This window comes from Orycteropus afer, unplaced genomic scaffold, assembly GCF_000298275.1.
Source record: "Orycteropus afer afer isolate SDZICR_OR568_19922 unplaced genomic scaffold, OryAfe1.0 scaffold00035, whole genome shotgun sequence".
Lineage (NCBI taxonomy): Eukaryota > Metazoa > Chordata > Mammalia > Tubulidentata > Orycteropodidae > Orycteropus > Orycteropus afer.
The window spans coordinates 6,538,784-6,556,569 of record NW_006921622.1 but is presented as its reverse complement, the minus strand read 5'-3'; the positions used below and the strand labels follow the sequence as shown (position 1 = coordinate 6,556,569).

General features: G+C 37.5%; 1 protein-coding gene across 1 annotated transcript in view; it reads right to left on the bottom strand.

Annotated features, from left to right (window-relative positions):
* The window catches only part of MALRD1 (MAM and LDL receptor class A domain containing 1), a 1,363,654-nt gene that overhangs the window by 47,485 nt on the left and 1,298,383 nt on the right, over window positions 1-17,786 (bottom strand). The window contains exons 37-38 of the mRNA XM_007936352.1: window positions 6,520-6,602; window positions 6,325-6,421 (exon numbers count right to left, since the gene is read on the bottom strand). Coding sequence (XP_007934543.1) covers window positions 6,325-6,421; window positions 6,520-6,602 — 180 coding nt within the window. The remainder of the gene's footprint in view (window positions 1-6,324; window positions 6,422-6,519; window positions 6,603-17,786) is intronic.

The following is a 17,786-nucleotide window of genomic DNA, read 5'->3' as shown; positions in this document are numbered from 1 at the left end:
AACACTGTATGCAATAGCAAAGAGAAGGAAACAACCTAAGTTCCCAACAATCTATGAATGGACAACCAAACTGTGGTATGTACACACAAAGGAATATTATGCAACATTAAAAAATGAAGGAGAATCAGTGAATCACCTCATCATGTGCATGGACTTTGAGGACATTATGCTGAGTGAAAGAAGTAGATCAGAGAAGGACAAATATTATATGAAAAATTGCCTATAAAATATTGCCTATAAAAAGGCAAGGACAATTTACACAGGGAAGGGAATTTTCTTTGTTGGTTACCAGGGATTATGGAGAGAGGAAGATAGGGAAAACAGATGGATAGTTAAAAGACAGGTTTGATATGGGTGAAGGGAAAAGCAATATAACAAAAGCGTGTGACTAGCACAATATTGCTAAGGAAAACAAAGACATAGAGAAGTGTGCAAGAGGTACAGACAAAAAAAGCAAATACTATTGCATACACAATGTTGTGTTATCAGTAACAGCAAACACTAATCTACAGGTGGATACACAGATAGACAGCCAAGAAGATCAGGTATGAATAGGCAAATGGGAATATTATATCCAAGACCATACATAGGTTTGGCAGATGATATTCCTACATATGTATTTGTATGTGCTATAAAAATATCCATACACAATTTAAACATAAAAGGAGGCAAGGTTGCATAACTTCTTAACCACAACTAAGCATCTTGAGGGAGTGAGACACTAGGCCTGCAGGCTGGGGACCATGGATGTGGGAGATATCAAGCTCAATTGCTACAACATGCTGTACAAAAATATTCTTCTACATCTTTGCTGAGTAGTGACAGGGGTCTTAAAAGCTTTCCAGGTAAAGACAAGGACAATTGAGAAGGACATAGAAAGGAGAAGTAGCAGACAAGTGCATATTTCTCAATTACTTCAAAGATGCAATTATCGATCTCTCCTTGTCTGGAGCGAAGAGGAGTGAAGAAAATCAAAGACACATGGAAACACTTAATACAAAGGATTAATGGACCACAAGAACATTAGCCTGTATGATGCTGAGACAAGAAGAACTAGATGGTGTCTGGCTACCAATACCAACCACTTGGAAAGGGATCAAAATTGGAGATCCTGGATAGAGGGGGGAAAAAATGTGGAACAAAACTAAAAATAATAAAAAAGACCAGACTTACTGGTCTGATAGAGACTGATGAAATCCCCAGGACTATGGTCCAGAGTCACCCTTTAGGCCTGAAACTGAACTCACTTATGTGGCTTAACTTTCAGACAAACAATAGGCCTATCAGCTAAACACCTACACTAGGAGATGCACTCCTTAAACAATCAACCGTGGGAAATCAGAAGGGTAGCATTTGCATAGGGAGAAAGTTAGGGACACAGGAATTCATAGGCAAGAAGGACACAGGAAAAGGGTAACTACAGGGACGAAGTGGGAGGAGACACTGTGAGGAGTGTAACCAGTGTCACAATACAAAATATGAATGAACTGTTGAATGAAAAATGAATTTGCTTTGTGAAATTTCACCCAAATCACAATAAAAATGTAAAAAAAACACATCTTAGCTCAATTTTTTCCTCTTGCTACTGTACTTTTCAGGAGGGTTGCATTCTCAGATACTCCCTCTGTTTCACCTCCAGATGCCATTTTATGCTCTAAGATTATTTTAGTAAGATGAGGGTTGTTTCCAGGTAAAGAGAAGGATAATTGAGAAGGAAATGAGAAAGGAGGACAAGCAAGCAAGTGCATCTTTCTCAATTACATACACTTCAGTAGCGAAGATATGAAATTTGAGGATCTGTAAAATTACTCCAAGGAATTTTATGAAACTATTCAAGCCCATAGTCACTGGGCCTGAGGGCTGGGGAACATTGTCTTGGGGGACATCAAGCTCAATTGTCACAACATTGTATATAAACATATTCTTGAAAACTCTCTGAGAACTCAGGAAACACACTGTAGCCTGAAGACCCCTGGTAGAACTGTGACAGCTTGGGTTTCCGTCTGCCCATCATTTGGGCAGAGGCCAGTCTGGTATGTGGTTCATTTAAGGATCTCCCTCTCTCTTCATTCCAGCTGGTGAAGAACATAACCATTTGCTCCCCAGTGCAAGGTGTGTAATGGGTGATTAATCTATTGTAACAAAAGTAAAAGTACAGTCTGTGTGATAATTGTTTTGAGGAGTAATAGGAAATTAAACCTTTAGTTTTGAGATTTTAGAAATCAGAATAGAAAGAACCAAGAGAAGGGAAAATGGTAGGGAGGTAAAACAGAGGTTTAGACACAGGTTTTCATAGGGATGATGGACCTAATCCCACATCTATTAGAGAGAAGAGGCTAAGACTTGGGTAATGGATTGATTGAGGTCTCCTATGTAGATGGCTTATAAACATGAAAGTGCTACTCTATTTTTTGCAAATATTATTTCCTACTGTTAATGCCTCTCCCTACTTCCTGGTCAAATTCACATATCTGGGGCAAATTTCATAATTTTATGGTCATTTTTAATGATTAAACATAGTCTAGTATACTTTAACCCTAATAAATGTCTTGGAGATTCTAAGTGTTATTTGTCTTCTGTCCTTTCCCCATTACAGAATTGAAGCTTGACTCTAGCTTTTTGAAGTGAAGAAGAGGGTGAGGGTCATGAATGGCTCTGAAACACCTTCACCTCCTTCCCCTTTCTTTTCAAGGTGGAGCTCTGTGATGTAGACACAGAAAAGAGGGAAAGGGGATGGTGGAAACTTCTTATGCAACTGATCACTTGACAGTTGTAGGAATGCACCTCTCAGTGCCCAATGGATTAGTGCAGTTCTGATTGTTTGATGGCCTTTGCTGTGAAAGTGGCCTCCATGATGATAAAAACCAAAAACACCAAATGCACTGCCACTGAGTTAGATCCGACTCATAGCGACCCCTCTTTGGGTTTCAGAAGTGGTATCATTACTGAAGTATATTGCCCAACTTTCCTTCCGAGGAGTGGCTGGTGGGTTTGAATCGCCAGCCTTCTGGTTCGCAGTCAAATGCCTTAGGCACTACACCACCGGAGCTCCTCCATGATGATAGTGTACAAATTTCTGGTGTTCATGAGAGTGTGTGAATCAACTTCACTTGGGCCTCTTATGGAAAACCTTTTAAAAAAGGGACAGCTGTATCTACCTTTAGCCCAGTCCTTCCTCCAACACCTGTCCAGGTGGGGCATCACTTCACCTGAAATGCTACTACCTGAACAACCCTGCAACTACAATGTCTCTCTATGCAAAAGAAATTCCAGTTTATGTTTATATGAAAGAAACTCCAGCTCATCTTCAATGCTTTATGGCTTTATGAAAGACAGTCACAAGTGAGATGCAGCTTAATTTTCTCTCTGCCTTTCTTCCACGTTTTTCCTGGACATCATGATCCTTTTAAGTCCAGCTGGAGCAGGATGCCACCTACTTTCAGAACAGCAGATCAAACATTGTCTAGATGTCATACACTAAGAACTTTTTCTCTACTTTCTGCTCTCATGCAGTACAAGGAAGCAGGTTTTGCACCTCAGAAAGCATCTAGCCTAGGAGTCAGATGTCAATCTTCCTTTTTTCTAGGCACTACCAATCTTAGCCATTGATTCTCTTGGAGCCCTTCCATCAATTGGCTTTGAACAGCTTTTCTCCTTTTTCACCAGAAAAAGGGGTCAAAACTCCTCACAATAAATACCACATTATGACAAAGACAATGACTTCAAAAATCCTTCTTATTTTACCCTTTTGGTTTTCTCCTTATGTACACTAGAGAGTTGAAAGATTGGGTAATTACAATTGAAATGGTCCTGCACTGTGTTAGTAAGTCTTAGGGGTGGCATCTGACTTCAATTACTGGTAATCTTTGGCAGTTCATTAAAAGGCATGCCACTTGAAGACTCTTATATGAGGGGCACAGCTAATTCCATTAAATTTCCTGTGACAGTTGTGCATGAGGGGTTGTTTTTATCAGATGGGTGAGTGTTTTAATACAGTGATAATAGCAGTATATCTAAGTTTTCCATCTCAAATAATGAAGTTACCTTTTATTCCTGAGACTCCAAAGGTAATTACCAGGATATGGAAATAATGGGCATTAACTTCTAATATGTGAACTTCAGGAAAAACTTATAATGTTGAAGTCTAACAAATGGTTGAAAAGATGGTGTCAATCTAGAGCTTAGTAAACATTTTCAATAAGAAAGCATTTTTTTTTTCTAGCCATTAACATATAGATTATGTTGGAAAACCTGGAAATGAATGACATATCACATGAAGAATGAGTAGCATGGGAAAGTAGCAGATATATAGGCAAACTCTGGAATACATCAATAAATAAGGACTGGGAAGAAGACAACGAAGAAACTGAAAATAAAAAAAAGGAGGGGAGGTGGTAGCAAGGAGACAGAAGGAAAATGAAGAAAGGATGGGTAAAGGAACAGGGGAAAATAGAAAGAATTGAACAAAGAAGGAAAGTGAAGAACAAAGAGGAGGAAAAAGTGTAAACGTGAAGAATGACAGATAAAGAGGAGAGAAAGGAGAGGTGGCTCTGTCAGACTCTGGCATGATGCCACCAACATTTGCCTGAGATCTCTTGGTAGCCCTGAAAGTATAGGTTGTTCAACATCAATATAGTAAAAACGTGAAATTCGGGATTCTTTCTGAGTGCTTTCACTGGTTTTGTTAACATAGTTATCATACACACACACACACACACACACACATATATATATATAGAGAGAGAGAGAGAGAGAAAGAGAGAGAGAGAGAGAGAGAGAGAGAATACAACTGTTATGTTAGTAGCTCAGTGTCTGTCTCACTAGATTACAAACTGCCTTAAATACAGACTGTATCTGTTTCACATTTATATCCACATTAAAAAAAAAAAAAAAAAAAACCCTTACTGGCATCAAGTCAATTCCAACTCATAGCGACCCCCTTTAGGTTTCTGAGGCAGTAAATCTTTATCGAAGTAGATTGCCCAGAGTTCTTCCTGTGGAGAGGCTGGTGGATTTGAACCATCAAATTTCTGGTTAGCAGTCAAATGCCTTAGGCACTTTGCCACCAGAGCTCCTTTTGTATCCACATAGCCTGGCATATTGTAAAAGTAACTGAGAACTTTGAGGAATTAGATAAAATCTTAATAGAAATAGATTAAAAATGTCATAACTTTTTCTAATGAACACCATAATAACTTGGTCTTTATTAATGGTATCAGGATTGGTGCCTATTAATTAACATGATTTAAGGCTAAGGATCCAAGAATTCATTAAGTGGAACATAAAAGTGGACACCAAGGAAAATGAAGAGTTAGCCATTGCTCTGTGATACATGAGCAATGCAGCAGATCTAAATCTCTGAGCACAGACTTAGAGGCATACAAGGGGTAAAAAGCCAGTCAAAAACTATCACATATTGTATGACACTTTTATATAAAATATCAAGAGAGAAAGGAGATTGGTGGTTTCCTGGGGCTGGGGAAAGGAGGAATGGGGAGTAACTGCTTAATAGGTATGGGGTTTCCTTTTGGGGTGATAAAATGTTTTGGAACTAGATAGAAATGGTGTTATCCAACAATGTAGATGTACTAGATATCACTGAATTATTCACTTTAAAGTGGTTAATTTTATGTTATATAAATCTCATCTCAATTAAAGGAAAAGATAATTTATCTCTTTAATTAAAAAAAAAAAAATTATTAAACCCTTTCCTGAGCTCTTATCTTGCTGAGTTTGTGGGAAAATAAATAATTTTCATTACAGAGGTGACGTGTATTCCACATGTGGCTATAGTAAGCTCCTGGGGTCTTTTATTATAGATTGTGAAGTTCTCTGAGTAATCTATGGGCCCAGGCTATAGAATTTCTTCAGGTAGAGTAGCTCTTAACCTCTGTTTGGCTTTGAACATTGGTGATTAGAGTTTGGCCTCCTTGGGAAAGTCAAGAAAGCTTCTCCTTTGAGGTTCTGCAGCTTCCCCCTGATACCACCAGAAAAGGGTGCATTTGTCCCCCTATTTCTTTTTAGTCTGTGGAGAGTGCCAAGTTCTTTCTTTTTGGTCTCCTCAAAAATGCTCCTAACATAATATTAAAAGTAAACTTAAAGCTTTTTACTAAAAAAAAAAAAGAAAGAAAGAAAAGAAGAAGAAGAGGAGTGATCATACTGTGGTGGCCTCTACTTTCTGCCCAGAAATTTAACACCATAAACTATGGAAACATTAAAGCTTCCTGAATGTAATATGGGGTGAAAGGAAACACAGCATATAAAATGTCTCAAAAACTGTTCTGCTACAGTATATTTTATCCTGCAATTAAAGGCATCTCTTACCTTTTTGGTGGTTTTCTGTTTGCAAGAAAACACAAGACAGCCACTGTAATATGAATCATCAGGAAAGCCAGTCCGATACCCAGGAAAGCCCATATATCTGGAATTTTAAGCCAATGAAAAAGATAAATTTGCACTGAAAAATCAAAATTAGAGAACCAAAATTTAAGTGATTTGTTTAGTCATAATGTCACCTACTATTCTGCATGTATGCGAAGTCTGTAATAGTAGGAGGGTCAAACTTGATGTGGCAACGATTTCCTTTCCATCCTTGTCCACAACTGTAAATGAGATGAAATATGATAGTTCAGGGAAAAACAAAACCAAAACCAGGAAGGGTCTTTTAGTAGATCTGTCATGGAATAAAATGATGCATGCCAGTAAACAATAGAGATACCAGGGATGTGTGTAACTTTCGTAAGAAACCAAAAATATTAAATCAAACCACAAATTTTGTTATTTTAAAAGTATTATGTAAGATGTCTCCTTTTTCCCTCAATATTTATCTCCTTATTGACTTTATCTATAAGGGGGGACTTGGTTTCTACATGCTTCTTTTTTGTTTTCAGAAACTGACTCACTTTTTCACTACATACTGGAATGTGAAAGTAGGAAACAAAGTTCTTTCCAATACCAATAGAGCATATTTTAATTATGTTGTTGTTGTTGTTATTTGCCTTCGAGTAGGCCCCAACTCATAGCGACCCCTCCTTGGGTTTCTGAGGCAGTATCGCTACGGAAGTAGGATTGCCCACCCTTCCTTCCAAGGAGTGGCTGGTGGGTTTGAACCACCAGCCTTCTGGTTAGCAGTCAAGTGCCTTAGGCACTATGCTACCAGAGCTCCCACAAATATAAATTAGAGAGCATATTTCTTTTTCATTACAAAGGAGGATCCTGTGAGTGTATCAGTTTAGAATCAGGTTAATAATCTCATTGGACCATCTCTACTAGCATTCCATTGCATCTCTACTAGGGTTTCATTGCACTGGCTTTATTTAGAGTTTAGAGGCACACATGATGGAACTTATGATACTGGGAGCATATCCTTTGATATGGATGGCCTTCAGAAAGTTCAGAAATGGGGACTAGCTTGTGTCTCTCTGGGAACTGTGCCTCTAATCAGTAAACATGTCAGAATTGTCCTAGTAAAACTTGTTTGCATATGGATGTGAAAGCATATATGTACACGCTTCCTTATCAGAAATAACAGGATACAAATTAATAAGGTCTTAGTTGAATTTCCTGTCAAGTTTATGGTATATGCTACAAAATAGAATTAAAAACAAGCTTTTAAATGTGTGTGTTTAAAAGCTGGGCAATGCTTCTTCAGCACATAGTTATTGTATTTTTTTTCTCAATAGGTGTCCCTGGTGGTATAGTGCCTAAGGCATTTGACTGCTAACCAGAAGGCTGGCAGTTCAAACTCACCAGTCACTCCTCAGAAGAAGTCTGGGAAATCCACTTCTGTAGAGATACCACCTCTGAAACCCAAGGTGGGGTTGCTATGTGTTGAGTCGACTCAGTATCAATTCCTTCATAAAAGCAGATTCTTGAAACAGAAAACCTGAGCCGTTCAAGGCAGCCCATACAAATGCCTTCCTTTCCATAAGTAAATACTCTTTTAAATAAAAGTGGAAAATTTGAGATCTGAATTTGAGATCTGATTGTTATAAAGTCTCTGAATTTCAAATGAAAACATATTAGAATTGTTGAAACTTGGAGTATTTGTTTTTTTTGCTCTTATGACCTTAAGGTTTATTCCTTATGGGTCCTCATTTAACAGTATTAATTGTACTGCAAAGCTTTCACACCTGTGCACAACTGATGTGGCCTAAAAACCGGGGACATCTTTGCATTCTGGGATAATTAGGTTCCTGTAGATTTTGAAACTATCATTTCTGTGGCATCAAGCCTACTGTAATCTTCACCTTAGGCAAACCTAAGGTATTTGATTATCTCTATTAAGATAAATTCCAGAGGAAAGTTAACTTGGGACAGCAGTTCAAAAATAATGGAGAACATGCTAAACCATATAGAAATCCAAGATGAATGCTATACCTAACATGCATGAAATGGTGATAAACAAATACAAGATTGAGTGACCTTTTTTTTTTTTTGGCAATGTCTTAGATACTACAACTAGATGAAAATTTTTATGTTAATCTTACAAAAAATAGCAGGTATAGATAATATGGAATAAAAGAAAAATTGCAAAAGATAAGAAAATTTATTTTTTTAAATGTACATATAAAAATAACAGGACATTACCTTTCTTCCAGTAGATACCTAAACACATATTCCTTTTCCTTAATTCACATAACAATTATGTTATACTAAAAAAAAAAAAACAAAAAACTCACTGCCCTAGAGTCAGACCCAACTCACAGCGACCCCTCCTTGGGTTTCTGATGCAGTATCACTACCAGTAGTGGCTGGTGGGTTTGAACCACCAGCCTTCTGCTTAACAGTCATATGCCTTAGGCACTACTCTACCAGAACTCCTAATTATGTTATAGAATAATTAAAATTAGTGTAATCTTATCAATTCATATTAGGAAACTAATAAACTCACTGCCGTGAAGTTGACTCCACCGGAGCTCCCAGGAAAGTAATAGGAAATTAAGGGTGCAAATTAGTTTCAAATTATACTTGATTTTAGTCACTTTGGACAAAGAAGTTTTGAATGAAAAAAAGTATGAATGAAATTTTGAGTTGGCTACTTATAAAATCTTTCAAAGTAATTGATTATTTTAGAGGAAACTGTGTGTACTACTCCAAAGGGACAACTTAAATATATTTTGTGTATCAGTCTGCCATCTTGAAATGTGTTTCATACTTGTTTTCAAAAGTCTCTCTTTTCTGTAAATTTAAAAAGATTTCAATGGAATTTGATATATAAGTAGAGATTACTGTGATTTTTAAATAATACTCAGAAATCTATGATTCAGAAAATGTATTAATTCATTCTGGTCAGTAAGTCTTACATATAAATGAATGAATTGTTGCCTTGAGGTAAAAATTGAAATCTTCTAACCAGACTTATTCCCATTCATCACTTCCATGTCACACTTTCCTTTCAAACATTTTTCTTTTAATATTTATCACATTAAAAAAAAACACGTTTGAAGAACCAAGTAAAATTATATGCAGATGTACACTGAGATACTATGCTGTATCCCCATATACAAGGTTATGTTTTGTTTTTGTTATGTGCCATTGAGTCGGACCTGACTCATAGCGACCCCTCCTTGAGTTTTCAAGGCAGTATCATTACAGAAGTAGATTGCCCAACCTTCCTTCCGAAGAGTGGATGGTGGGTTTGAACCACCAGCCTTCTGGTTAGCAGTCAAGTGCCTTAGGCACTATGCTACCAGAGCTCCTATACAGGACTATAGTCCTGAGAAAAACAAAGTAAACAGCAAAATATGTCTCAATCTCCTCCATTCTTTTCATCTTCTTACAGAAGAGTTTCAACACACACATAACTGTACACATGTATGTACACACACCTCAAGTATGTATGGATTTTGTGCTGTGTTTACAGTTCTCTGCAGCTTCCTTTTTCTCTCAGTGCATCATGGACTTTCTAAAGGTTAGGTGCCTCTATAAACAACTTGTGCAGAAAATTTAGTTCTTAAATATTAACATATCGTATATACAATTTGTTTAATTCTTTTTATTGTTTAGTTTTCCTTCATTTTATCGCTTCCTATCCTTCCCCATGCTGTGCCTCTAGCTTACCCATTTTAGCAATCTATTTATAATTTCTTATTTTCCCATATAATTGTTCATAATATTTCAGCACAATTATCTACTTTCATCTAGGTTCTTATTTGCTGTTGTTGTTGTTTTCCGTCAAGTCAGACCTGACTCATAACCCCACCTTGGGTTTCTGGGCTGATATCACTATGGAAGTAGATTGCCCAACCTTCCTTCCCAGGAGCGGCTGGTGGGTTTAAACCGCCAGGCTTCTGGTTTGCAGTCAAGTGCCTTAGCCACCATGCTACAAGAGCTCCCAGGTTCTTATTAGTCTTCTAAAATTTAAATTAGTTAAACAATTAGGTCATTTAATATATGTACATTTAATATATAGAACCATGCCTATTATATATAAATATAGTATAAACACTACATTGTTTTAAAAGTTTGGTAAATAAGATTAGCATAACAAATGAAAAGTAAGAGAATGTCTAATATGAAGGAATAATGCAAGTATTAACTCTTTAGTAATATGTTGGGTATATTTATAGTTGGTAAGGGTAATGTGTGAAGGCTCATATGGAGAGAAGTAATGTAGTCCAAAGGACAAGATATGGGGAGGAATTCAGTGTGCTTAGCTAGGCAGTTGCCAACCAGAGAAGACCAGTGCAGGTGGGGCATTCTAGAGGTACTGCTTGTTGTAGGGAGCTGGGTGATTGGTAAAGAGGGGTAGGTGTTGTATAATTGTCTGAGACAAGGAATGAGTTATTTAAAATGATAGATTAACCTTATGAACCTGACAATTTAAGAGTAGAATGGCCCTTTCTAAGTAATATCTTGTTGTTGTTGTTGTTATGTGCTGTTGAGTCGGCCCCGACTCATAGCGACCCCTCCTTGGGTTTCAGAGGCAGTATCACTACGGAAGTAGGATTGCCCAACCTTCTTAGCTACTTGTTTATTAGCTATAAAAGGCTGAATACAAAAAGTGATTTTACCTCTTGAGTGATCCAAAAGGATACGTGAAGGCCACAGACATTGTATAATACTTAAATTAAGAGTAAGATATATTGTCGTAAACTAGAAACCTTGTTAGATTTGTTTTGAGATCAAGAAAAAAGAAAATAAACATTAGATGTGATGTAACTGTTTTGGTAGTGGAGTGGTTAAGTTCTGGCTGCTAGTCAAGAGGTTGGTGATTCAAACTCAGCAGCCTGTCTATGAGGAGAAAGATGTGGCAGTCAGCTTCTGGAAAGACTACTATCTTGGAAACCTTATGGAGCAGTTCCACTCTACACTGTAGAGTAGGAATTGACTTAACAGCATTGGATTTTTGGGTTTCCATAGAGAGTCATTAACATTAATTTAATTAATAAAATTAACTGTCAAGTTTAACAAAAGGGGAAAAAAATCACTTGTTTTTACTGACAAAGCACCCATAGGTAAATAACATATGAGTAGTATCTGATTTATTTTGAACTTCTATGGGGTTGTGTGTTTTACACTTATTTCATTTACTTAATAAGTATAAAAGATCCCCTTGGATATGAAAATGGTTAAGTGCCGGACTGTTAAATGAAAGTTGGCAGTTCAAATTCACCCAGAGACACCTCAAAAGTAAAGCCTGCCAATCTACTTCCAAAAGATCACAGTCTTGAAAAACTTGTGAAATGAAATTCTGCTCGCAACACATGGGTATACAATGAGGAGGAACTGACTAGATGATAATATGCCCACTCCCACAATGAATGTAAGTCAAACATTAGAGCATTTTCATCTTATTTTGGAACAAATTGCAGTTCAAATTATTACTGAATTACAGTGCATCTTGTAGTTGGCTCCTCCAAACTCGTTTTACTACCCACCCTCATTCGCATTCCACCACCAAACTGTACAGTATTTCCATGGTTTGGTTGGGAGTAAGCCTTACCTTATCCTCCATGGTCATCCCATTGTCCTTGCTGTGGTATTAGCTGAGGACCAAGCTTACTGTCACATGGTATTCCTAATTAACATGTCCTAAGGCATTTGACTGCTAACCAGAAGGTTGGCAGTTCAAACGTATCAGTTGCTCCAAGGAAGGAAGATGGGGCTATCTATTTCCGTAAAGATTTACCACCTCAGAAACCCAGTGGGGGTTGTTATGAATTGGAACCAACTAAATGGCAGTAAGTTTGGTTTTGGTTTTTGGTAAGAAACATGGGCACACAATTGTTCAGTAAGAGTTCTGTCACAAGGGGTATATTTTGAAGGATATTTCTGGTATGAGACATGATCTCCCTAATTCTGATTGTAAAGAGGAAGCAAGTGGTCTTGTAAGTTTAATAGCCATGCTGCTACCATTTTTCTACAAAAGTTCACCAGAGAATAAAATCAACAAACTGGAAGACAGAACCTAAGAAATCATTGAGAAGTGGAGGTACAGCCTTAATGGCACTGTAATCTATTTGATTGGTTCTCATTCCAAGTCTGCTTTGCAATTAGACTTTTTAGTTACCTAAGCCACCAGCCACTCCTCGGAAGGAAGGTTGGGCAATCCTACTTCCGTAGTGATACTGCCTTGGAAACCCAAGGAGGGGTCGCTATGAGTCGGGTTTGACTCGATGGTACATAACAACAAACAACAACAAGCCAATGAATTATCATTTAAGCCATTTTGAGCCTGATCTTCTATTATTAGAATGCATGCATGAAATCTTTCCTTTTTCTACCTTTTCCACTTTAATACATAAAGTCTTCCTCATTAAATCAATAATCCCCTATCTATCAAATATTTATTCAATGTCTCCTATGTACAACACACTCACTAAATATATAGATGACATAAAGATGAACAAAACAAGGCTGAGGATTTATAGGAAAAGGAAATAAAACAACACCTTTAACAATAACTAAGATACAAAGTAGAATTCATGCAGAATTAATTCATTTCAATGTAGAGCTGTCAAAGATAATAAATATAAAAAAAACACACACACACAAAGACACAAAGTAGAAAATGAAGTGTAAGAATGATACACAAAAGTGCTAAAAGAGAATAATTGCATCAAGAATCTTTATTTTTCCAATCCTAGAAAGTGAAAATTGTGCAATTTCATCTGTATGGACATGTATGAAATATATGGCATATTAAAATCATATTTCCTCTGAAGAATAAAGTGTTTATATACACATGGGCAGTCCCTGGGTTATGAACAAGATAAGTTCCTGTGACTTTAAAAATTTGTGGGTAAGTTGGAATAAGTGCATATGTTTCTTATTTAACTTTACCTTAGTGCAAGGAAAGACTTGAAGTATTTCCAATGATTTAAAAGCCGCATGTGCAGCAAGTGAAGGTGATTATGATGAAGAATTTGTTTTCTTTTTGAGGGTTTGGTTCAATAATTTCAAAATGAGGACAAATTTACATAGCATTAACGGGCTAGTAGGAGTTGTCTGTCAGTATGCATTTATGCATATGTAGATATATATAACCAAAACCCAAACCCACTGTCATCGAGTTAATTTGGACTCAGAGTGACCCTATAGGACAAAGCAGAACTGCCCATAGGGTTTCCAAGGCTGTAAAATGCTATGTAAGTAGACTGCCACATCTTTCTCCTGCAGAGTGGCTGGTGGGTTTGAATCACTTTTTTTTTTTTTTTTTTAATTGTGATTTGGGTGAAAGTTTACATAGCAAATTCATTTTCCATGCGGTAGTTCATGCACATTTTGTTTCATGATATTGATGGCAATTTTCCACATGTAACAGCTCTCTTCCCCTTCCTCCCTGTAGTTACCTCTTTCCTGTGCCTTCTGCCCTGCCATGCTATCTCCCTGGGTAAACACTTCCCTTCTGTTCTCCCATGATTGATTACTCCAAAGAGTGTATCAACATGATGTAAATGTTTACCCCATATGCCTGTCTATAGTTTGGAAGCCACAGGAATGAGTTCAGTTCCACACCTTAAGGGTAATTTAGCGCCTATAGTCTCAGGGGTCTCACCAGACTCTATCAGATCAGCAAACCTGGTCTTTTTTTCTTTTTTAAATGTTGTTGAGTTTTGTTCCATAATTTTCTTCCATTCCATCCAGGGTCTCCTGCACTGATCCCCCTCTGTGTGGTTGATAGTGGTAGCTGGGCACCATCTAGTTCTTCTGGTCTCATGGTTACATAGGCTGAGGACTGCATAGTCTACTAGTCCCTTGGACTAATTGATCTACGTGTCTTTGGCTTTCTTCATTCTCCTTTGCTCTGGATGAGGAGAGACACATCATTGCATCTAGATGGCTGCTTGCAAGCTGTTAGGACTCCAGTCAGTACTCACCAAAGTAGGATGTGGAACAATGTTTTTGTGCATGTTATGTTATGTTATGCCAATTGAACATGATGTCCCCTGTGAATTGCTGATTTTTAATGTTTCACAAAAATTGTTCATCCAAGGATTTAGAAATTATCTATAATGGATAGGCTTTAGAAAGATAATTTCAATTATAAGTTGTTAGTGGGATCTTAAATCAAGCTCCAGACTTCCTGATTCTTTATGGTGGGGTGTGTGTGTGTGTGTATGTATATGTGTGTGTGTGTGTGTGTGTGTATATATATATATATATATATATGTCTTAATTATTCTTTTTTTTGTTTAGATGAAGTAGAAAGGAAATCCCTTCAGAAGCAATAATCATTTGAAATATATTCCAGATGAGATTTATAGTTTAGCATTAAACTATAATTATATAATTAGCAGGTGGACATGGTTTCCTTTTTATTAGGCATATTTTACAGAAACATGTTGTTGTTGTTGCTATTATGTGCCATTGAGTCAGACCCAACTCACAGCGACCCCTCCTTGGGTTTCCGGGCTGGTATCACTATGGAAGTAGATTGCCCAACCTTCCTTCCGAGGAGTGGCTGGTGGGTTTGAACCACGAGATTTCTGGTTAACAGTCAAGTCCCTTAGGCACTACGTTGCCAGAGCTCCTACAGAAACATGTTATGACTATTAAACTCACATATATCATTTTGTTGATAAGAGCCAGTATCACTCTACATTTACATTTTATATTTTATAACTCTACAATATATAAATCTTAATACAACCAAAAACCAAACTCACTGCTCTTAAGTCAATCCCAACTCATAGTGACCCCCCTCCTTGGGTTTCCGAGGCAGTATGGAATTAGATTGCCCCTTCCTTCCGAGGAGTGGCTGGTGGGTTTTAACTGCCAGCCTTTTGGTTAGCAGTCAAATGCCTTAGGCACTATGCCACCAGAGCTCCCATAAATCCTAGTAGGAACCATGTATTGAGTACCTACTACGGGCTATACAATATTCTAAGTGTTTTAGTATATTACTGGTAATACCATAATGTTCCAAGATAGGACTTACTTCTCCATTTCATAGCTGAGGAAATAAAGGAACAGAGATGTCCAACTTAAGTCACCACTTTGATTATGAGATTTTAAACAGTATTTCTCTGAGTCCTCAAGTCATTCACTGTTCACTACATGGCTTGGGGTCCCAAAGTCTTCCTAAAGTTGGAATATAGCAGTTTTAATAGCAGTTAATGTTACAACTTTTGTCTCTTAGGAGAGAAACACTAAGAGAAATGTCTGGTCTTAAAGGTCTGAAAGTGTCCATTTATCACATTATATCTCATCCTGCAACATTTCTAGTTTTAAGAGAGGTAGATGTGGTACTGGGAAGAGAGTAAAATGATGTCAGGCATCTGGATTTGAGGCTAGGCTCTGCCACTTTCTAACCATGTGGCTTTGGGAGGATCAGATCACTTCAGTTTCTTAATTTATAAACAGTCCTAAATCTAACTTACCTGGCAAAATATCTATGGGAATTAATAAAAGATTGCCCATGAAACTACATGGTAAACAGTAAAGTACTATGCCATGCTGTTTAATGCACAGTCTTTTATATCACATAGACTTTACAGTATAAATGATGCTTATGACTATTCTCCACCCTTATGGCTACCTGCCCTGACAGACTGGCATGCCAGGAAACTAGCATCTGACTACTGTCACATCTTGAATCCTTGTGTGTACACTTGGTTAAGACTTAGAAAACAGTGAAAAGCCACTGCGACAGTTTCTGTCTTCATGGTTTATTAATTATGCCATTAAAAAAATGTATTTTCAAGTATGGATATTGTCTGGAGATTCTTAATCAAGTTGCACAGTTGGGAACAAAAAGCAGATATTGTAGTTGCACATTCCCTTCTTCCACATCTGTGTGAGCTTTCTGCTTCAAGGAGGAAGATGCTGGCACTGTCCCAAGTTAATGAAAGTTTTGGTTCAGACCAAGCATTTTTTGGGCCATGTGCTGAGTCACTGCCAACACAAAGGGAGTGGAAACATTGAAGCCCTGAATGAACTATCCTTATTGTCATAGGTGAATTTATTTTAACAGGAAAGCCACTAAATAATTTCTAAATGACCAAAAAACCCCAAAACACACTGATGTTTAGTCCATTCCAAATCATGTTGTTGTTGTTGTTATGTGCCGTTGAGTTGGCCCCGACTCATAGTGACCCCTCCTTGGGTTTCTGAGGCAGTATCACTACGGAAGTAGGATTGCCCAACCTTCCTTCCGAGGAGTGGCTGGTGGGTTTGAACCGCCAGCCGTCTGGTTAGCAGGCAAGTGTCTTAGCCACTATGCTACCAGAGCTCCCAAATCATAGTCACCCGGAAACCTTGTAAGACAGTTCTACTCTGTTCTACAGGGCAGTTCTCCTGTGTCCAATGGTGTTACTAGGAGTTGGAATCTACTCAATGGTACTAGGTTTGGTTTTCTTTTCTGGTTTAATTTTTACAGAAGCAGATTGCCACATTTTTCTCCCGAGGACTGGCCTGTTGGTTCAACTGCAGACCTTTTGGTTAGCAGCTGGGCACTTTAACCACCATACCACCAGGACTCCTCCATCTAAGTGTATGTTCACAGACTAATTTGGTGGAAACAGTAGCAGTTTTAATCTGCTTTTTTAAAAACTACCTGAATCGTCCTAATAAGCAACAAAAGGACAAATTAAGTACTAATGCAGAGATATGGTTATTGTATTAGTGTTGATATGTATATATTCAAATTTATAAGATATTATAAATGTAACTTATAAGAAAACCCAATCTAATGCTTGTACTGATTCAGGATAATGGGGAGAATATCTGATTGTGTTATTCCCCAAAATTATGAAACTGAAAGGAATCTTACTTTAAAACATCATTCTAAGCATAAAAGAGAGATAAGAATTTATGTTTTAAAGAAAAATTCTGCATGTTCCGTATTCACTCTCCAGTGGATCATCCCATTCACCAAAGTCCTATTAGTTTTACCTCCTAAATGTCTCTCATCTACTTCTTCCTTTCTCACCTGATTCAGCCACTGGGCCAAAGGCCCTCATTACTCTGTTACTATACTAGACTCTTAACTGGATTTCCCGCCTCCAGACTGACGTCACATTGTAAAAGTGCCCTGATTCAAACTCTTTGCTACTTCCCCACAGCTTTCAGAATATTATCCTGATTGAGTTAGTTTTGGACACAGGGCCTTTTCTCATCTGGTCTCTTGTCAGTGCAGCTAGTTTGATTTCAACTTTTCTTTTGCTAACAAGTATTTTGCCCTTAATTCAAAACCTTATTACTTAAGGGACATACTTTTACACACATTTATAGGACTTTCCACTGCATATACCTTTTCTGGATGAAAGGAGGCTTCATTCCTTCTCAATCTCTTATTTATCCTTATGAACACAGACCAATGATCACTTAACCTTGGAAGA